The sequence below is a fragment of the Antennarius striatus genome, chromosome 11 (assembly GCF_040054535.1).
Source record: "Antennarius striatus isolate MH-2024 chromosome 11, ASM4005453v1, whole genome shotgun sequence".
Lineage (NCBI taxonomy): Eukaryota > Metazoa > Chordata > Actinopteri > Lophiiformes > Antennariidae > Antennarius > Antennarius striatus.
This window is the reverse complement of record NC_090786.1, coordinates 14549934-14572401: the sequence shown is the minus strand read 5'-3', so window position 1 is coordinate 14572401 and position 22468 is coordinate 14549934. Positions and strand designations below refer to the sequence as shown.

Sequence of the window (22468 nt, the reverse complement as noted above, 5' to 3'; positions counted from 1 at the left end):
AGGAGAAGGCAAGACTTGAGGCATCTGTGTACTTGAGATTCACACAAAGCTACACTTCTTGGCCTCACTGGTACGAAAAACATCTGAATAAAGACTCCACTCTCTGAGGTCCTATATATGACACTTATATCTAATGCAGGCTGAAATGTAATCTGCCTCACAGATATTTTGAAATGAGCCGATATGAATAAAGGAGTTAACTGGAGCAGAAGACACACTTTTAGGCAGAAATTGCATAGCGGAATGACATTTCACATTATTACACGGGGTTTATGTCCATAAATACACATTCACAGGTGCAGAGCTGTATGTGCTATCTCAGCTTTTCAGACATTTCATTTTTAAATGTGATGGAGGATTATTAAAATGATGCAGTCTAGTGAAGAAGCTATCATTAAACACAAAAGCTCAGCTGTTTGTGTGTGAGATGTTTTACTATACTTGACAGGACTAAAAAAATGATTAAGTTCACAACATGTTGTTTGATTTAGTCTAATTCTTCCCACACAATGGTCGTCATCCTTCAATGAGTTGGTCCATTACAGAAAAATGTATTTTTAAGGGGTACTGTTTTGCAAACAATGTCGGTTCTTATATATGCATTAACAAATTCATAAAAAATTGCCATAAACCATTGTTAAATAACTTTATGACAGTTATTACAATTACTACATTTACGTTGATTAATCTTTGACTATATCGTCTGCATGCGTGTACAGTATGTGTGTGTGTGTGTGTGTGTGTGGGGGGGGGTAAGGGGATCGCTGAGGAGGTAATTTATGATGGATTGGAAACAGAGGCTCTGAGAGGAAGCTGACTTTGCACCTACTGATTGCTGCAAGTATCTGAATTCATTTGTTATGCATCGAGCATAGCTTGGCTGCTCCCAGAAGGCCATTCCACGGTGATCCAAAGAGCAGCGTCGACTGGTGGTGCCTGTGGAGGGGAAAGAGAGAGCGACAGATTTGGAGAGGAGAAGGGAGCAAGGGAGGGATGAGAGGGGAGATGAGGATGTTGGCGTATGGAGCGCAGAGTGGGAGGAAGGAGGAGAGAGGTGTGTGTGTGTGTGTGTGTGTGTGTGTGTGTGTGTGTGTGTGTGTGTGTGTGTGTGTGTGTTGGGGGGATTAAGACCAAAGAAGAGGGAGAGGAAAGGCAGATGGAAGCGATGTAGTGGAGGGAGTTGGATATGGGGAAGAGAGAAGGACCAAAGAGAAGAAAGAGGAGAGAAATGTTAATTTTTTACCAAGAGAGGCTCATCTTTCTCCTTTTTGTCCATTTCTGTTGCCCATCACTCACCATGAAAATTTTATGTCGGCTATTAAATTTTGATACGGAGTTGAGGCACATTATAGACAGTGAAAGAGAGAAAGGGAGAGCACAAAGTGAGAGCGATAGAGATGTTTTTGGAAAGAACGTGCTGCAGTGTTTGAACAGAAGTGGTTTCATTCCAGGACAAAGTCCCATGGCTTTTAATAAATGCACCGTGTGCCGTGTTGATGAAACTTACGGTGGGGTATTCAAGCATGCAGCTGTTCAGCTGCAATAGCTGTCAGGCATTTAAACAGCGATCCTGAAATAGTAATAGAACAACCCAATATCCACCCACATAGTCATGTACATCCCACATAGAAGTTCCGCACCAGACCTTCCTCAACTGTCAACCCAGTGGACCGTGCTTCAACCATCACCCCTCTGCTCGAACACATGTGCCTGACATCCTGAGGAAAACTCCCACGGTCCAAAACGTTTCCCCTGGCATCAAATGCTTCACATAAAGCCTTCACTATTTCTTGTTATCGCTCTCTCGGTCTTTCACACAGACATACACAGATCACAACCATACCTCCCACGTCAACCTTCTCCATAGTTACTAACCGATGATATGTGCCAAAGCCATGAGTGCACACCAAACACCGCTATACGCTCGGGAGCGCCCAGGCAGCGACATGAAACAACGCAAAGGGCACCACACTAGGCATCCAACTCCCCAACAACCTGGCTTCACTAGGTGGTTTTGTTTTCTCTTTAATCTAGACTCATATTTTTAAGAATGTAAGGATTCAAATGAATGATTTCAATATGTTTATTCCACTATCTTTCAGGCATTCAAAATGGTAAAAGTGCAGTTTTATAGTGAGAAATTAGGGATTCACTTCAGTGTTTTGATTCTGACATTCTAAAAGGTCATTTATATCTCAGAAAGACTGTGCACTTTAAGGGGGAATTGGCAAAGAAACAAGGTCACATTCAAAAGATGTCAAAACTTAAAAATTCCTCAATTGACAAACTTGTTTCCGTATTGATTTGAAAGATGATTTAAATCAAAAGCTACAGAAAGACACTTTCAGATGAAGCTTGATGACCTTTAGTCTGCTTTCATTTTATTATTACGCTGTCTGATGTTGCAATGTGAATTCAGCAGTACTGGAGGATACAAACTGCCAGAGGCCAAATTCATTTTAATATGAAAAACGTAGATCAGAGCAAAATTTTATGTCTACACAACAGTTTTGCAAAGAGAAGTTGTGGCTGTAGTTTATTAGCTCTATCAAATAAAAATCTAATATCACGCTTACTGCTCTTTCACAATATAAATATATCTATGGGCAATTCTTAGGTGCTCAAGGTATTACTGAGGTAGAAATGATCAACATTAAACCTGCACTTCATGCAGAACCTAGTTCCATTGTCTGTTTCACTCTTCCTTTCTATGTTTCATTATTAGCACATTTGAATATGAAATACATCGTGTATATCACATTGGTCTTATAGGCTTCATAAATATATGAACCATTTGTCTGTGATCTAATCTTTGTACCTGTTATCAGTAGCATGTAACAAAGTCAGTCAAGGCAACAGGAGACCTTTACTTTGATTCTTCATCCATCTGCTTTCCCTCCTTGCATCATCAGTGATTTACGGTGGGCTGGGAGGGAAATATGGGCCAGTAGAGATGTGTTTGATCAAAAGCAAAGCTGCATTTCATGAATCGCTGGCCTGGATTTTGTAAATTTAAAATTCTTCTTCTAGAAATGTTTTTGTCAAAACAATTCTCCTCAAGGCAGGAAAAAAAAAATCAGTTTGCAGAAATGAAAATATCATCCATTGGTCTAAAACAAAGGGTTTCTTTTTGATAAAGTCACCAAGAAACTCTGTCCTCCCAATAGTATCAAGACAGTAATGATTGTTAAACATCTGAAATAAAATTACCTTAATCATTTGGAGGACTATTTTGGAGTGCATAAACATGTTCCATAAAACTGTCAGGGGTTTGTTTAATAGATGGTTCTCTTTTACTGCCCTTTCAGTTTGTTCTCTTCAATTGAGTCTTAGGTTAGGATTAGCGTTAAAGTTAGGGTTAAGGTTAGGGCTGTATGCAAAATGCCATGTGCAAAGTAACCTAAGATATTAGCAGAATAAAATAAAAACTTGGAGCTGAGATGTAAATAATTGAACTGAATGTAAATTATTGAAAAAGGTAAATATTTAAATGAAATAATTTACTTGAGAGCACTCGGAGCATATCTTCATCACGGCAGTAGATCCATCCATTCATTCATCCATCCATCCATCCATCCATCCATCTTCTTAAAAAATGAGATGACCATAATCGCCTCATCTTCAGCTACCTTTTCTGCTTGCAAGTCACTGGAGGCACTTGAAAATGTTTCATTAAAATGTGCTCATAATGTTCTGAGTAATAATACAGACAGACTGGCAAACACAAAAAAGTAATAATAAAGCAGACTAACTGTTTGCTTTTAGATTTAATTCCCAATAAGAGGGTTGTCTTCTTCAAGCATTAATTTTAGCTTTGTACAGCTCCTACCATCCAAATCCACAGATGACACCTTTGATAATTACCATCCAGAATGACAGAGGGGGCCCTGACCCCTTGGACTATATGCCGTTCCTATGACGACATTGATGAGTAGGATGCTGATGCCACATAAACACCCAAGTAGCTTCCTGCTTTCACAAAGCACCTTCTGTTGTCGTCTTTGCTGATCAATATTTCATCTTTGTTTACCAGCTCCTGCAGCAATTACATGTCTCTCATTGTCCTGAAAGGAGGAGTGCTGTTTGTGAGGCCTTTAGATTCCTTTCGAATTTTTCTCATTACGTCTTCTGTGACTTTGACCTTGATTTAATTACAGGTCAAGGGTTGAGAGGTGTTGTTTTCATTTATAGTTCCACTATATGTGCTTTGTGAAACCTGCTGACACTGGAGCTGTGATTAATGGCTTTACAAATAAACTTGACCTGACCTGAACTGTTGTCCATCATGTTCTTTTTTTCCAGTGGTCAGTGTGAGCTTTGAAGGGAGGATGAACCATACTTACACATGATCTATGGCTCCTGTGTGTTATCTGTTAATTTAACCTTTTATCATGGCACCGGCCTTCTGTTGCATAAACATTAAAGGTTGTGGCTCTATGATAAAGTGACATGGTATCACATTATCTTGTGGTGGGCTTTGCAGTTCTTGCGGAATTACAGATTCTATAACACTGATAATCATAAGGAACTCAGCTCTAATTTATTGCAAAATTCAATAACGCATTGATCTACTGATTGTTTATGAAGGATAATAGCGATAGAAATAATATAATAGTAACTTGCATTATGCAATTTCCTCCATCTATCTATCTATCTATCTATCTATCTATCTATCTATCTATCTATCTATCTATCTATCTATCTATCTATCTATCTATCTATCTATCTATCTATCTATCTATCTATCTATCTATCTATCTATCTATCTATCTATCTATTGATGGCATATATCACTGCTGCAGCACTGCAGTTGCACGTTGTAGAAACATAACAATAAATGTTCTTTTCTCCTTTTAAAGATATTCTATGAAAACAATGTATTGACTCAAACACAAGTTATTTTTAAGACCCACTAGAAATGTGTTCTTGTGTGACATTTGAGAAAGGATACCTCAGAGCAGTGGGTTTCCTCATGCAGTCCAGAATGCTTTTCTTACCTTACTTACTGAATGTTTAAAAATAACAGAAGTAGAGAGTTTGACACCATAAGAACATTTTTACAATTTATCCTGTGCACACAAAGGATCTCATGGCATAGCTTTGAAACAGGTTCTCCTTCCTTTCTCACCATAAATAAATGTGGAAACATAAAGCCTGCTAATTAAGCAAGAATGTTCTGCATCAAAAATCTATACATCTGCTATGTATTTTGAATGTTATAGGAGGAAATATTAGAAGAACTTTTTCTCTGCAAAATCAACATCAACACGCATTGATTTATGTGTGCCTTAACAAATGTGTGGCAGGGATTTTTAAATTTAATTATTACTACAATTGTTTGATGTGGAGCAGCTCAATAAAGTATTGCTTTGCATCAGGGAAGTTCATACCTCGTCTGACCTGGCTGACCTGAATCTAAGACACCTCTCAGTTAGATATCAAACAACATCCCATTAAAGGAGATGGAAAAAGGAAGAAAATAGACCTCATCTCAAGCAGGGAACAGCTCCATAGTGCCTAACAGCTATTAGCTGTAAAACTAATGTCAAGTCACAAAGCTAATGTCATGCCACTAAATCTTACTCTGTGTAACTTTGCCGCTGGTTAGCCATCTGTCAATGACAACACGTTCGCTACCACAGCTAGTTTGCCAGTCAGCTATTTTATGGCTATGGAGCAAATGCAAATCAAGCACGTCGACCTGCTTGAAGTTTAACAATAGCTTCCAACGTCCAACCTGTGACATTAACAGCACCATAATGTCATGTTTTTCCTTTTAATCCAACCTTGAACTGGAACAAAAGCATCAGAGCAGTTCCATCAGATGTTAGATTCCTTTTCAGCCTCCTGCTCTTGCTCTCTGATTTTTTTTTTTTTTCCAGAGCAATGTGTTAGCCTTGCCCTGTTGGAGAGCTGGCATCCTTTGCTGTAACACTCCTCTAACTGTGCATATTAAAGCTTCTGCTCGCTGTCTGAAAAAAAGACCTCAGTGTGCCTTTCTTCAACAATACTCTCAGAATCACAATCTTTTCTTTTTTACACACACTGTGCCCTGACGGGTGTAGACATGAGTTCTATTGTTATGTGTGGAAATGAGATGAAAGGGTACAGTATGTGCTACTCGTCACAACACAGTGTTAGTCCCAGATATAGCTGTATCATAAGGATGTTTTGATGATTTTATAAGACACAAAAAAGGAAATGCAGGCAAAAAAAAAGACTTGTTGATGGATTGTTCACAAAAGAAACTATGGTGGTGGAAAGTGAACAAATGAAAAATATCATGATTCACATTCAAACAATGGTTATATATTTTATGGGTAATCAAAAAAGTACTGTGGTTGTCCTTACTAAGAGATCCAAGGTTATTCCCTAAAATTAAGGTTAGCAAAAAGCTGAATTCATGTCACACATTTTGCATTTTCATTTTACACACAAGGGACTGGGTGTAACTGTTAGAATAATGTACATAAGTTGTCTCATATTTACTTTTTTATATTCCTTTATTCTTTGTAATTACACCCCATACAGTAACCTTTTTTTAAGGCGAAGAATAGATAGTGATGCCCTCAGATGACAAACTTTGTTAGAAATCATGCATAATAAAAAACAAATGAACCAATTAGCTGAGTTAAAGATGCCTACCTGTGGCATTGGGGGGGCATCTATTAAAGGCCAGCTCTCCTGAAGGTGTCCTCCTCCACACCATTGACACTGCATAGTCCTCAGGACAAATCTCATACGGTGCTGAAAAGCAGAGTCAATGCAAAGAGCTTCTCAGCATTTCCAACATGATGCAACTATTTCTTCATATTGAATATAAACTATGGAAATATCAGAAATCAAAGCTATGTGTATTTTGTGAATATGAACATGTGTGTAATGTAGGAGGATTACATTTGTGAGTGTAGGTGCTGCACAGTTATCAAAAGAAGTATTATGTGACCTTAAGTCTTTGTTTCAGAAAGAGAGAGATTATTTTGAATGTATTTCGTAATACATTCATACTGATTTATCCTCCTCTACATTTATTTGTCTGCATTTATTCTTCAGATGCTTTTATAAGACAATTTTATTTAAGATGACACACTGCTCATCTAATTAATGTAATTATGTCATCTTTCAGAAATCTTATTTTCTTGGTCTCCTATCACCCTTAGACTAACCTGGACAGCGTTGGTCGCTGCATTTTCTGACTTCTTCTCCGGTCCCATCACACTGTTGCCCAGTTACCGCTGCCCCCTGACACACCCTGGCTCGCCTCTGCCATCCACCATCACAAGATTTGGAGCAGCCACTCCACGGACCCCAAGGATTCCACTGGCCATTCGCTAAAACAGAAAAAATGCTGATCAGAAACAGACACATTACTTCTGCCAGTTTCTATCTGCTATCTTAAATATCACATTTGATTTAATTTCGTTGTTTGTGCTATCACCACATTTAGTTTGTAGATGTATTTTATGGGCAGTGCTCCAAAAACAAACACGTCGATTTTATATATTGAGGAGGATGTGTTTTATGTCTAAATAAATTATTGTGTGATTGGTACAAATTTGCCCCACTTTGTCTATATTGGAAGAAAAAAAAAGGTGTATGCAGAAATTTTCAAAACTCGCAGCATGTTTGGTGCTCTTGTAATATCCATCCATTTTCTGCCTCTTGTTGGTCATGGGTCTGCTGGAGCTTATCTCAGCTGGCTACAGGCAAGAGGTAGGGTACACCCCGGATGGGACACCACCTCATCACGGGGCCACACAAAGACCAACAACCACACATGCTCATATTCACACGTATGGATAATTTGGTGTGACTAATTCACCTAAACTGCATGCTTTTGGAGAAAACCTGGACAGAACCCATGCAGACATGGGAAGAACATACATATGGAACCTTCTTGCTCTGAGGCAACAGCGCTACCCACTGCACTGCCGTACCACCCCGCCCTTGTAATAAACACTGTAAAATTGTGGATTACACCAAAAACAGATGCTGTCCTTCAGCAGTGTAGTAAATCACATGCCCTTGTCAAAAAAAAAAAAAAGTACAACACGGTATGAGCAGGAAACACTTTACTCTCATTTTAACCTTCACTTACTTCCTCCTTCACATATGTGGAGCTATTTCATGTCATACAACTAACCTCTGTCACGAACGCTCCTGGAGGAAGGAAAAGAACAGAGACCACTGTGACCTGTTGGCTAAAACTATCAGTAAGACATTGATCAGCTCCCTGTGGATACTGAAGTCTCCGCTTCACATCAAAGCAGCTGATTCTTCTGATAGATGCACAGTCAGGAGTTTCAAAGACCTCATTGTCCTGGCAATCTGGGGCCAATACTTCCATTTTTGAAGTGCATAAAACTCATCCAAATCCTCTGCGGGCCTTGATTGTACCCATTAGTATCTTGGATTTTTCTTTTTTATTGTGGTATGTTTTTTTTCTGAAAATAATATCTGTTGCATTTTGGCACATCACTCACGGATACATCAGAATAGTTCTGAAAAAACAAAAACACTTTGGGGTTAGCTTTGAACTTTTGTTTAACGATGAACTAACTTATAAACTGATGGCTCAGACTGTGTCGTCTCTCTAACATTTGATTTCTAAGCTTTGGGTGAAATTTGCAATCAATAAAGCATAAATAAATGCCTGTAATATCTTTCAGATATTACAAATAAATGCAGGAAGAAATAATACAATTAATTGTCTAGCTAAGAGACAAACAACAATTCTATGAGCAGATATCAAAACGTACACTTTCACAAGCATTCACTTATTCCATTGGTCCAAGAGTGCCTGTAGTTGGATGACTAATAACAAATATATAAATAAAAACATGAAAGCATCTTTGCCACACACATACCAAACAGATACAAAACCGAACCCCAGCTGTTTTATGGTGCTGCAATGAAAATTGCGTCAGGAGATTATGAGTGCTCAGGCCCTTCACATAATCAGACAATTCAAAGCCTGATGGAGACCACTAAGCTGACATCTTTGAGCCTCTAATACATCTATGATGTTGACAGTCAGTTTGGATGGCTAACCCTGAATTATGTGAAAGGCATACAGTATATCTAACTGGATTTTACAAATCCAATTGATAGAGCATGATCTCAAACACTGGCTTCTTGCAACACAGCTTTAATTCTTGCTGTTGAGCTTTTTGGTATACAAAAGAAATCAGTTTAGCAAAATGTACGTTTAATCCTAAATTGAAAGTACTGATTATGTTACTCTGATTTTGATAATAATGATGACAATGTGGGATCTGCTGCTTTTGTTTGTCTCCTTTAGTTAAAGGATCATTTTAAATTTAGACATCAAAGTGGTTGCACAATCAAGAGGCTCAGCATTTTACCTGTGCAGTCAGGATTATGGCACTCTCTGCTTTCTGCCCAGTGACCGCGACACTCTGATCCCCCATGGGCGGCTGCTGAGCACTGCCTGGTCCTCTGTTGAGTGCCATTGGCACAGGTCACCGAGCAATCGCTCCAAGAACTCCACTCCTGCCACTGTCCGTCCACTGAGGCATCAACCACAACCCAACAAATATGCCCCATGTGAAGGGAAAAGAAATAGCAGACAGAAATGGGGGAAGATATTCAGATCACTTTCTCTCTGGGTGGCAGCGAATAAAACAGACATCAAGGGGAAAACAAAACAAAACAAAAAAATTGTATGTTTATTTCGATTTTTGATAAGATGCTGAAAAACTGTTTTTGTTCTTTACACTTTTTCACGATTATATTTGCAAGGCAGAATTTGCACAAACTGTTAGCTGCCTTGTATTTTCTCTGTCTGGGCAGCGGGAAAGCATCTGGGATTGAGTGGTTTTTGCTGAGTCTGTCACCACAGCAAAGCTAACATTTAATGTGTGGAAAACCTCATCATCACTAATCTGCTTACTATTCACGGGCAATTGCGGGTAAGTGATTTTGACGTCAGGATTACAGTGCTGACTCTCAACAGGGTTTCCTAAACTGCATCATTGTGCAAGTGCTATTACTTTAAATACACCCCAACGCCTGTGTTCATCCCATTTTTATTCACCTTCACAGAACTGAGAAAAAATTGTACTAAAAAGTTAATACAGCAGTCTGTTTATGGGGTAAATTTCTGCAAACAATTTTCTTTACATGTTTATATCCTTGTTCATCATCTTGCCTTTGAAGGAAAATGTTATTTTTAATATATTTAAAGAGCAGATAAGTGATACCTGGGCATAGAGCTATGTTGCAAAGCTTAGTCTGGGTCTCGGGTCCATCACAGGCCCTGCCTCCATGCTGGGGAGGGGCACACATCCTAGTCCTAGTGCGGTGACCTCGGCCACATGTGAATGAGCACAGGCTCCATGGTGACCACTCCTCCCATACACCGTGTACTGCGGGCACAGAAAAGGCATCAGGCCTATTCGCTGTCTTTGACCCCAATTTAAAGCATTCGCAAGCCAATAATAAACTGCAGTGAGCAATACCTGAAATAAAATCAATGAAAAAACAATTAACAATAAAACTAATGTAAACGAAACACTGAGCACATACAGTAGATGTTGTAGAACTCCAGCTTCAGTCACCTCTACACATGCACACAATGATAATAAAGGGTAAACACTAACTAGCTGCATACATTAGCGCAGAATATGATCAGGTCTTTTCCGTTAGACTATTTTGAAGGTATGGATGAGGAGCAGAAGGTCTGCACAATCTGTTTCTCATGTTTGCTGTACAGGAATCGAACGAAATGAGCCTCCAGGTTACTGTGGGCCAACAGCCTGCAGAATTATTTGGTGATGCACAAACCAGACAACCAGCTACCTGTTTTAGGGCAACTAAATAACACACAACTTGTGTTTTGTCAAGTAACACAATTTCCATTCACAGGGAGAATCAGCCTTAACAGCACACATCCAAGCATAAGAGCATTCATTGATGTTCCATGCGATGTTTTGTCATCAGGTACCTCAGCCATTGAGATTAAAACATTTCAAAAGCTTATTCCTACTTAATGAATACAAATAAATGACACCCTCATGTGGCACATTGTTATTTCTGGACCCTGTAATTCTGTACATATTGCAGCTGTAATTGTTAAATCAAAAGATTAGAGACTAAATCATTATAATACTACAATAGCAATAAACTACAATGACATTCAGCAGAGAACTAACCTCTCCTAATGTCTGATAGCGTCTTTCAATTCATCAAAAGAATCGACACCCACCAGAATGATAATTGCATTAGTTAAAAATTGGTGATGTTTACAGTTTTATATCACAATTTGCTTCTGCGCAGCAGCTGTAATAATACCAACCACTGAAAACATTCAATCCTGCTGGATTTTCATTTAAATCTTTCCTAATTACACACACTCATAAAAACTACTCCCTCAATATGTTTGCATCCAGATATATGCAATATTACCTGAGAAACAGGAGAGAATAAAATAAAAATAAAAAAATCTTGGAACTGCCTCTTTTTCTGGATCTACACCAATATCTGATGAAATGTATTTCATCCCAGGACCCAGGATCCCAGGATCTTTTACTCAGTTCCATAAAATTCATTCAGTAGTTTTTGGTCTTTCTTGTTGACAAACCAATAAATAGACAAACAAACTACAAGCTGTAGGTAATAAAACGAAACAAGGTATGTTTCACAGTTTAAACTTTTTATGAACATACATTTTAGAAACCATTATTTTAAAGAATGCATGCCATTACTTTAAAGTTAATATTTCATCTACGTGTTTTTGTTTGCCTGTTTGTTTGCCCTTTTGTTGGTTAGAAGGACTATACAAAATGTACCAAACTCTATCAAGGGCCAATAAAGAACCTACCATACTGAATATATGGAACAGGTTCAGATCAGAGGGTGGATCCAGTGTTGTTTATTCAATTGTAGTTCTTTTCTTTTTCAGTGTGAGACATTTTACTAAATTACGTAAAAAAAGTGAACTGTTATACATGCTACTTTTGTGGAAGGGCAGAGCAAAGGTTAGACTACCTAAATTGACTAGTGGGAGTATGTTCAGCTTTTCTGGAAGTTTTGTATCTGTGTTTTTCCTGCATTACCATATTTAACAATACTGAGGATCATTTTCTAACACACCACTTTAATAAAACCCTGTTACTTTTAGAATTGAACTGTTTTTCCCATGTTTTTCATATCAAATATTAACTTGCAAATAGCCTCATTTCTTGAATTTTTCTGTTTGTGTATAGGCCAAGCAGGATTCTAGTTGACAGATAGTAAATCTGCACAAATGCAGGGAATATTTGTTTTGGGCACAAAGTTTGACTTTTGAGAGGTAATATCTGAAAGGTTGACAGAAATAAGAAACCCCCTGTCTCCACTCTCTGACTTGTAGCATTCCTAAATGTACACAGTTAAAAGAAAAGGTAAATGGTTTCAAAATGTGAAAGTTAACATCTGACTAGTTTCTGCAACATTTGCTTTTTTTTAAAAAAATTCTTACATAACAAAATGCTTTCACTGAAAGTATTAAAGGAAATGGAATCTGAACCCAAATCAAAATGGAGCTACTGTATTTATTTTTCAACTATAAATCTGAAAGCAGCAGTGGCACAAAAGGTATGCAATTGGAATAACAGGTTGATCTGAGTGCAGCTGTGTCTTTACATTTTCAGACATTCAAGACTGAGGCATAAAAGATCAGTATTAACAAAGATTGGCAGGGAGCATTGGTGTTAGATTTCTTTTTATCTGCTGATTGCATGTGGACATCAACCTTAGAAATGTATAAGTATTTGTTCCGTAGGGATTCCATGGTTCATCTTCATAGGAGTCAGAATCCACAGCTTGTGAATAGGCCTACAATCCTGCAGCACAATAGTTACATCGGTCACATAGACATTAGTTACAATAGTTGGACCTTGATGGACCACAGTGAAGAGAGCTGTCATCTGTCCCACCCGGTGCCTCCAGGTGCTGCTTTGATGACTTTAGCTCAGAGTCTCATGTCGACCAGAACAGTTCCTTTAATAATTTCAAGTTAAAAGTTAAAAAGCTGATATTGGTGATATTATTTGACCAGCATAAAGAAGAAGCTGATCTTGGGCTTTTTCAGCCTTCTAAAACCATTTCCAAGAGGTGTTACTCTTTAATTTGTAGGTTTGCCTTTTGGGAACTCTATGCTCCACACTTTTAACCTCACAGCCCATTCCCATATAGGGAACATGTGATTTTCCTTTTCTTTTAGTCATCTTACACCAGGGGGTTTCTTTAAATAAATTTGACTAACTTATTATTAATGTTCTTATATGACAGTCACACAGTCACAAGGTAAGCCCAATGTAATGCAAATGTCATTATTAATAGATAAAGATTGGGTCTTTACATGGTTTTTGTAGTTTGAAACAAAAACAGAATTTCCTTCACGTTTTGATTTCTAGATTTGTTTTAAATTTGGTTGTTTGTAGTAAAGTTGAATATTTACTTTTTAATATTTACTGAATGTGTCTTTCATGTTTTCATATGGATGATTTTTGTAATTCTGCAAATTGTTCAGGATTTTTTTTTCTATTGTAAGTAAAAAAAGATGTTATTTCATGAATAAATTATGAATTATGAAACAGCTGTATTAAATTAGTGCACTAAATAAATCTTACAAAATATCTGTTTCATTAGAATTTATCATGGATAATACCAAATACAGTACAGTCTATCATGAATGGAGCAGACAAGGAACACTGTGCTAATATACAAAATGCAAGGTATTTTTAGGTAGAAAGAGTGTTCGATAAATTTGCACATGCTCTGCGTTGTGGCTCATTGCTTACATTTGCTTTACCAGCTAAACAAGCTGAGAAAATAAACTAAGCTGGCTGTGTGCACTGAAATTCTTGGTCTAAGTCCACAACCATGGCTCCTCTCTGTGTTTCTGATGACAGTGGAGTTCAACTATATAGAGCAATAAGCCAAATCAATCTGTAGTGGTGGGCAGACAATTCTTTTTTGCTTATCGGTAATTAGGCGAGCCATTTTGTGTATAAGCGCATTGATGAGGACAGGGAGTGTTAGGTTGACAAATTGAAATACTCAGCATAATATTAACTCTGCAAGAGTGCTGAATGCTGATTGCAACCTCATATAACTGTATCCAATGCTTACGTAAAAAGAATTCTGCATTGGCTCTGGTATTAAATCCTTTAAAAAGTCAAATGTTAAGAAGTGATATGATGCACTGCCTTCTAACTGTAGAATAAACCCAGATACAGTTGATTTGGAGGGGAGATCAAATTAGATGTAGTATTATTGAATTTTCCCAGATAGATTTATGGATTTATACTTGATCTCAGCATACCTGAACAATTATTCTTATGCTTGTTGTTGATTTCAATGGTCATGACTACGAGGAAAGAGTCCCTTAAGATTACAAGATATGTGTGTTTAATTTACGTATTTTTGGATATATCTTCCCACAAGCATACAGAAAGAAAACAAAACAAAACATGATAGCCTGTGTACCATGCAGACTATTCCGATTCACTACATCATGGGGCACTTTGCATTGTACTTTTTTTGTGTCTTCTGTAACTAAGGTTAGGGCTATAGCAGCAGCTTTTTAATAATTAGTACGTGTCATCCAAATATAATGTTTTTAAAGAATGTCATCTTTCAGATATTACAAGCAATGCAAATAATGGAGATGCCAGGATTTCAGTTTATTTTATATAGTTAACTGAAACCCCTTATATAATAGATTTCAAAAATAAAGATCTTAAAAGCCTATAATAATAATAATAATAATAATAATAATAATAATAATAATAATAATAATAATAATAATAATAATAATAATAATAATAATAATAATAATAATAATAATAATTGTGTTAGTATTGTACTGGTTGGTTGATGAATACTAGACCTACATGGGACCAATCTCTACAGTCTGCAGATTTTGAGATCAATTCAGGACAACAATGAATTGTGGCTTTCAATTATTAATCTTTTTCTATACCTGGAATTAGGTTTCGCAGATTTCTATATTTTAAGCTTGTATTATGAGTTAAACATTTATATCCCTGACTCATTCTTTTGTTGCTGTTGTCCACACATTTCCATCTTCACACATGAATTATCACTCATAATTTAGAGGATACAACTCATTATTACTACTCTTGACCAGTTTTTCATGTCTTCTCAAAAACACTACACCTCAAATAGCTTAACTAAATACAAGTGGATGATCTTGCTACGATTCAGCATATTTGTCTGTAGCTCAAAATAAATACCTATGACTTCCTTCAAACAAGAAGCTGTCCTTTGAGATCTATATGGAAAAAATAATAGCGCAATCACAATCGCTAGTCAGAAAAGCAACCGACGCTGACACCTGCCAGTGAGTCATCTGCCCTACCATCAGGAAGAAATTCCTCATAGTGTGTTTGAAGAAATTCTGTTGGGCTATTTTGGAATGCATGGCTGACCTTAAAGGAAATGAAGCTGACAGCGCATCAGTATCTACTGCTTCCGAACTCCACGGAGAACCATGTGTCATTATTTGAATGCTGATGAATCTCCATAAAAGACACATGATATGGAAAACACAAATATGATCATGGAAAGAAAATGCAGGTCCACAAATAAATATAAAACAAAGCATTAAAAAAAAAAGTAATACCTGTAATACTGGTGATAATACATACTCAAGAGACATTGCAAAGTTTGTTAAAACACAAAAATACATTTCCTCCTTAAGAACACATGAGCAAAACATTAATATTCAAGAATCTGCGGCTAACACTACCTGGACAAGGGGCAGTGTTATTGCAAACCCTTGATTCTCTTAAAGGGCCGCTGCAGTGTGTTCCATATGGTGAGACACATGTTCTTGTTCGCACCTGCGACCCTTGACCGCATGTTACAGAGCATGAGCTCCACTGGGACCACTCCTCTGCACCTGATTCACCTGTGTGGGAGAAGGGTGACACTAGTTAAATGCAGCAATATGGTCCTAGGGCAGGGCTTACGGGGTGAGGTGAGGCAAGGGGGCAGGGTTTAGTAAAATGTGGTGGGGCCACGTTGGGGTGAAGTGGGGTCTCTTTAAACTATTGCACATGTGATACTACCTCTGTGTGATCTTTGATAAATACTGGATTTTATACAGTATAATTAAAATATTCTGCATCCACAAACAGTGAGTGGCTGCATAAAGTGTGTCTTTAGTTTTTGTAGACATCAGGATTCTGAAACAACAACTTTAAAAATGCATTTATGCAAAGATCACATAGAGGCCACACCTATGGTTGTAAAAATCATCAACAGACATCAGGGTTACATCTAAAGGTTCACTTCATCTTTGAAAAATAGTTCATACAATTCAGTAAAACACAGTGTGATGAACGAATGGAGAAACCCACTCTTACCAAATAAAATCACTGTGAAAAATGGTGACATGCAAGAATGGCATGTGAGAAAACAAGATTGAATTCAATGGGTGTTAGTTCAGAAGAAGGTCAGAGTTATGGAATGTCCCTCACAGTGCAGCAAACTATCCAGTTTCCTTGACAACACTGGAGAAAAATCTGTTCTAGACAAAAGTTGAAATGCAGTAATTTTCAAATTTGCCTTAGCAGGTTAAGTCCCAGGGGTGAAGAAAATGAGAAAGTTAGCTGCTTATAATCAGCAGATCATAGCCATTTTCATGTATATTTCATCTGTTGTCAGTACATTCAAAATTCAATTTTGAATGCCCAGAAGCAAGTGTAGCAGTTACTATTCAAGCCACATAAAGAGTGTCGGTTCTGTCTATTGTCCAAGTCTATGTGAATATATGCAAGCTTTAGCGAGTAGACTTTAAAATGGTTAAACTCTGCAGGCAAATGTATTGTCTTTAAATGGTCATAAATAGTAAGTAGTGCAGATTAGGAATAACAATGACTAAATGTTAAATTAATCTTCTGATTTACATTAAAAAGAATAAGAATAAGAAAAGACACTGAACCTTTCAATCTTCATGATTCATAATGGTCAAATGTCAAGAAGCTGTGAAATGCTTAATGACGCTGTTTATTAGAATTAGACAATTGGGATGACATCCAAACCCATGGCTAAATGAACAAAGAATAAATGGTGACGAGTGAATATTCCTCCATCAAAAAAGTCACAAACTAATTTATGTTTGATTATGTTAAACCCTCAGGTGAAGTATTCATTTTCTTCAAGGCTTTATGCATTATGGAAATAATTCATTACAAGTTTCATTTGCAGCTCTGAATACATTTATGTCATTTGAAGTAATCAAATCTTCCTGGAATTTTAAGCACAATATCTTTTAAAGGTGTTACTTTCTATTTTGTATCAAGGACACATGGAATCAGCCAAATAGGAATATAAACCTTGCCCTCAATTTTGCATATCGTAAAATAGACTGAAAGGTGGATCAATCCGTTAAATGAGGCAGTACAGGGAGATTAAATTGTGTGAAGATGAAAAACAGAAAAGCACGGTGATGTGACTTCACAGGGAAACAACATACCTACAGTGTGTGTACAGAGGGAGAGGTGTTAATGATGGTAATTGCATGTTAGCACCTCATGTGTTGCAAAATTATAAGGTTAATGATGGGATTTTTTTCAACAATGGCAACTTTTTAAATGGAATAAGATGAAAAAAATAAAAACAAAACACACAGAAAAATAGCAGCTTGATTTAAACCCATCCACAGAAAACAATTTCTAATAATAATAACAAAATTAAGTAAATCAAGAGGGATAAGTCATTTTTATATCAATACCTAATTTTTTTTACTAATTTTGCTCAAAGGCATACACATAGCATTATTTTATCTCTAAGGGCAGCATCCATCAATTTAACTTCTGCCAAGTTTGTGTATCACATTTGGCTGAAAGGGTGAGTTTTTCATCTGTGACTTTTAATTTATCATGCCTTGGAGGAAATGATTAACTACATCAGGGCCATAGTCTTTAAACTGCTGTTTAATTAATGTTCTATGAATTTATCCTCTGAGTGATTTGCTTGCCAACTCACTGTGTGACAGTAAAATAAACACACCCACAAAACTTAATTATGTTCTATAATCAATGTAAATACTCAGAGAAAAATTGGAAAATTTATCTAACTAGATCATATGTTGCAATATAGAATGAAAAAATAATAATGCAAAACATTTCCACTTAAATGGTGCAGTAAAAGAGAGAGCATGCATGATGAAAATTAAGTTAAGTTAACAGAATAAAGTAAAGAAACATAACTATTATATTACCAGTTTGTGCCATAAATTTAGCAGATTCAGCTTGGTCCTGCAGGGCCTTTGTGTCATGAACTGATCTTGGCCGCTGACTTTTTACTGTATGCTCTCCGATCATTCCATATTCTAAGGGACAAAATAGAGGTTCATATGAAAGCTAGGCTTAAACATGATTTTCTGAGAACAAAAATTTATAACAATACTGTTTATCAAGATGTCCGAAGCAGTACATGGCTAGAAACAAAGACCACACAAGTTCGTATTTATCTTTTTCTTTACTCTAAGGCATAGAACAATGCAACAAATTTATAAGGGTGAGTTGGAGGTATTAATTGAGCTCTAAAGCAAAGTGTAGACACATAGCAGACATGCAAATAAACTTCCATTGTCTTTTTAAGACTCTTAACACGTCACCAGACCGACTCTCTCCCTCCCACCCTTCTGCACACCCATAAAAGAAAAGAAAATGAAAGTAAAAATGTGTAAGCCATCGGAAAGCCACAGAGGAGGGGGTCATGAACATAACATGCTATTGATCCACAATTTCCTCAAACGTTTGTCATCATTGTGAGGTTTATTTTTGGTTTATCCAGTTGAGAATATTGAGAGGCTTTAGAAAAGTAGAAAAATGTATTCTGAGCTGTATTCATACAGTGAATGTCTTCCTTATTTCAAATGAGTGACAAAGAGACAATGAGTACAATATTCTGACACCACACTGAGAAAAGTGAAGCAATATTGCATTTAGTAAGAATTTGCATCAATTGACTTTGCTAAATCCCACACACTATAAAAAATAACTTAATAATCTCAAGCAAATAGTTTAAAAGTCATGCTTTAATTAAGACCTTGCATTACTTTTTGCAGTGTGTTCCTAATGAGGTGATTATATAATTTGCAGAACGGCTATGCAGGTAATGCATCAACAACAAATTCACACACAGCTTATGTTAGTACGTTAGACAATACAATGCATAAGCCATTGACAAGGTGGATGTCTAAACTATTTTTGCTGAGAGGGGCCTCAGTTTCCCTATTGAAAACTCTACAAAAAGATGGATCTGCTAGGCAGAGGAAAATCTCATCTGATCATGTTTTGCTGAAACTAAAACACCACAAAAAGGTTTGGGATCCCTGTCATTCATGCAAGCTATAACTGAATTAATAAGCTGAATTAATAAAATCCAAACTTAAAACCTCCTAAGTGTAGCACCAAGAAAACTACCTTACTGTTCAAATAAAAATAATAAGTTGGAACAATAAAATGAGAGAAAGCATCAAAATAAAGATATATGAAGCATCAGAACATGTACTTCTTACTGGTGTTCCTGTCTTATATAATTGTGTCCACATCCTCTTGGCTCGGATTTAACAGATAGCGCAGTGTGAACACACCAGACAAAGACTGTGTGGGGACACAGCTGGTGGGAAAAACAGCGGGCAGTTGAACTAACATTAAGTCAAGTAAGAATAACTACGGTAGATACCTGCTATATTTTGATTGTGTGTTTGCTCTACCCCGTGGCGCCGCAGATCGTAAACCAGTGTCTCTTGTAGAAAAATAAGATCGTTCATTTGGTCAGCCTGAATCGCTGCAAGAGTTTTAAGGAAGCCATACAAAAAGCAGATATATATCCTTTAAATTGAGTCGTGCAAATGAAACTAAACGCTAACAGCTAATGAAATGCAGTTTAGCAGCACTTCGTTCCACATGGCTCACACTTGGGCATAAATAATAGATACAAAAATGAAAAAAAAGATTACAAATCATTATAGATAATTGACTTCCCTGTATTCCATAACATAGCAACAGTGTCAGCTAGTACAAGAGGCATCAGAGCTGGCGTCAGTTTCCAGCATCAAGGAGGACATATTAGGAGCTGGAGGCTGCTATATTCTCTGTTGTCATTCTTAAACGCTAATAAAAATGACCAGCTTCACAAATTATTGATCATAACTCTGTCATACCTTTGAAAATAAATAGCCTCCACACAACATTGATCAGCTAAGCCTATTAAATAGTGATATTAGCCCTGGAGTTGGTCTCACCTAATCTAATTGAGCGCTCAGCAGCTCATGATGAACAATACAACAAAAGCACTGCAACATAAAATAGATTTTAAAAATGTCATTAAGCATCACGTCAGTAAGACACTTAGTTTCTGCATCATCTTTTTATGACTGATGCTGAGTAATTCTATCTGCATCGGTCTGCAAGAATGTTCGTCCTGTTGATACAAAAATGAGAACTGGTTAATTCATGGAAACATGATTGAAGCAGGGGCTTCTTTTGAAGCCATGAGGCCGAGATGTTAATCTTAATGTTGTGTTTGAGCCTGAGGTACAGTAAAAGAGAGCAGGGTGTCGCAACATATCGGCGGAAAAGAACTGAGAAACAAGCACAAGGGTTTGAATGAACTATTCTGTATTTAAGCCTGTGGCTGCATGATGTTGCATATGATAGACAAACCAAAATTTTAATAACTGGAGGTGCAGGTTGTTGTTGTTTGTCAAGACAGCCAAAAACAAAGCACACTTGTCGATTAGAATTCAGGAAGCACAAATGATGCATTAAGCACATCGTTACTTAGACACAGTTCTTTAGAGGAAATGAAGGTTTAGATTTATGATGTCTCCTCTAAGTCTGGACTAAAGTGAATACTTATTATTGATATCCATCAACCACCATGATTTAACAACAAAGCATGGGTGATGCCATTCATAGACATCTATTGCTGTTGGATTCCTTTGTTTTATGCAAGAAGATCTTTCCCGTTCTCATTCCCTTTCATAAAGCTTGTGATCTAGGAATGTATGATATTTACCAAGATTGCAGCTTGAGTATTTTTAGCTGGCTTGGAAATTGAGGAACAGCGACATTACTTCTGTTAATTTCTCAACGTAATCATGGACGATTAATTACATATGCCTGAAGGGGAAAAAAAAAATAACACACTGATCTCACAATTATTACAAGTTTAAATCCATACAACAACACTCTATCTATCTATCTATCTATCTATCTATCTATCTATCTATCTATCTATCTATCTATCTATCTATCTATCTATCTATCTATCTATCTATCTATCTATCCATCCATCCATCCATCCATCCATCCATCCATCCATCCATCCATCCATCCATCCATCCATCCATCCATCCATCCATCCATCCATCCATCCATCACCTCTGTGTTTGTCTGTCTGTCTGTGCAAACACACACACACACACGCGCACACGCGCACACGCGCACACACGCACACACGCACACACACACACACACACACACACACACACACACACACACACACTTTATCACAGCTTTTGTTTATTAAAGTTTTTAACTTGTTAACTTGGAGTGTCAGAATTATCACTTCATCCAGCTCCACTTTACGAAACCAAATATGCAATTACCTTCAGTAAAAACTGAAATCAGGAATTTAAGGGGTGCAGGCAAAGACAAGTTTCCCCGCTGTGCCATCATTAGATAATGGCAACCATTTTACCTGCATGTCAGGGATTACTAACAAGTAATAAATAGGTGAGATAAGGAATAAAGTCATAACGAATGAGATTAAGCTGTTTTCTACACCTTTTTCTCAAATTTAAGCAGCTGAAAATTACTTGGTGTCTGGCGCCTTGTTAGCCAGGTTGATGTTATCATGTAATATGTCTGGACAATCTATCAAGGGAAAGAAAACAAGTCTTTTTTTTATAATCAGCTTTAGAAGCTTTTCTCAAGGATGCATCTGTTAGCAAAGCTGAAACAGAAAGCATAATGAGAATTTTTCACCAAAGTGTTACAAAGTGACTAATAAAAATAGTGCAGAAACCTATGAGTCAAAGATGTCCAATAATGATTATCTTTCCTGGCCAGGCCATACTATTTCTGTGACTGATTTGGTGGGTTCAGACCTTTCCTCAAACATCCCAGCACACTGATGCTTTCTAGTTAAATGAGCTAGAAAGTAGACACATTTATAGAGAAATTCACTCCTGATCTAATTAATGCCCTACTACGATGCACATGCAGGGCACATTTACAAACAAATGAAGTCTCAGCATGTTAGTAGACAATGGGAGTCCCCTGAGTCCTTTAGCTTCATCATCTCTTTGACCATGGCATGCAGGGAATTGTAAACTTTCAGTCTGGCACTGACCACACCAGCAGCCGCAGAATGCAATGGAAGACATTTCATTTCCAGGTCCATCTCCACTGTGTGG

General features: G+C 37.2%; 1 protein-coding gene across 1 annotated transcript in view; it reads right to left on the bottom strand.

Moving 5' to 3' along the window:
- Positions 1-22468, bottom strand: part of adgrb3 (adhesion G protein-coupled receptor B3) — a 108474-nt gene that overhangs the window by 48303 nt on the left and 37703 nt on the right. Inside the window, exons 3-9 of the mRNA XM_068327168.1 lie at positions 18257-18367; positions 15779-15940; positions 10224-10388; positions 9366-9530; positions 7167-7331; positions 6646-6747; positions 830-936 (exon numbers count right to left, since the gene is read on the bottom strand). Of these exons, the coding sequence (XP_068183269.1) occupies positions 830-936; positions 6646-6747; positions 7167-7331; positions 9366-9530; positions 10224-10388; positions 15779-15940; positions 18257-18367 (977 nt within the window). The remainder of the gene's footprint in view (positions 1-829; positions 937-6645; positions 6748-7166; positions 7332-9365; positions 9531-10223; positions 10389-15778; positions 15941-18256; positions 18368-22468) is intronic.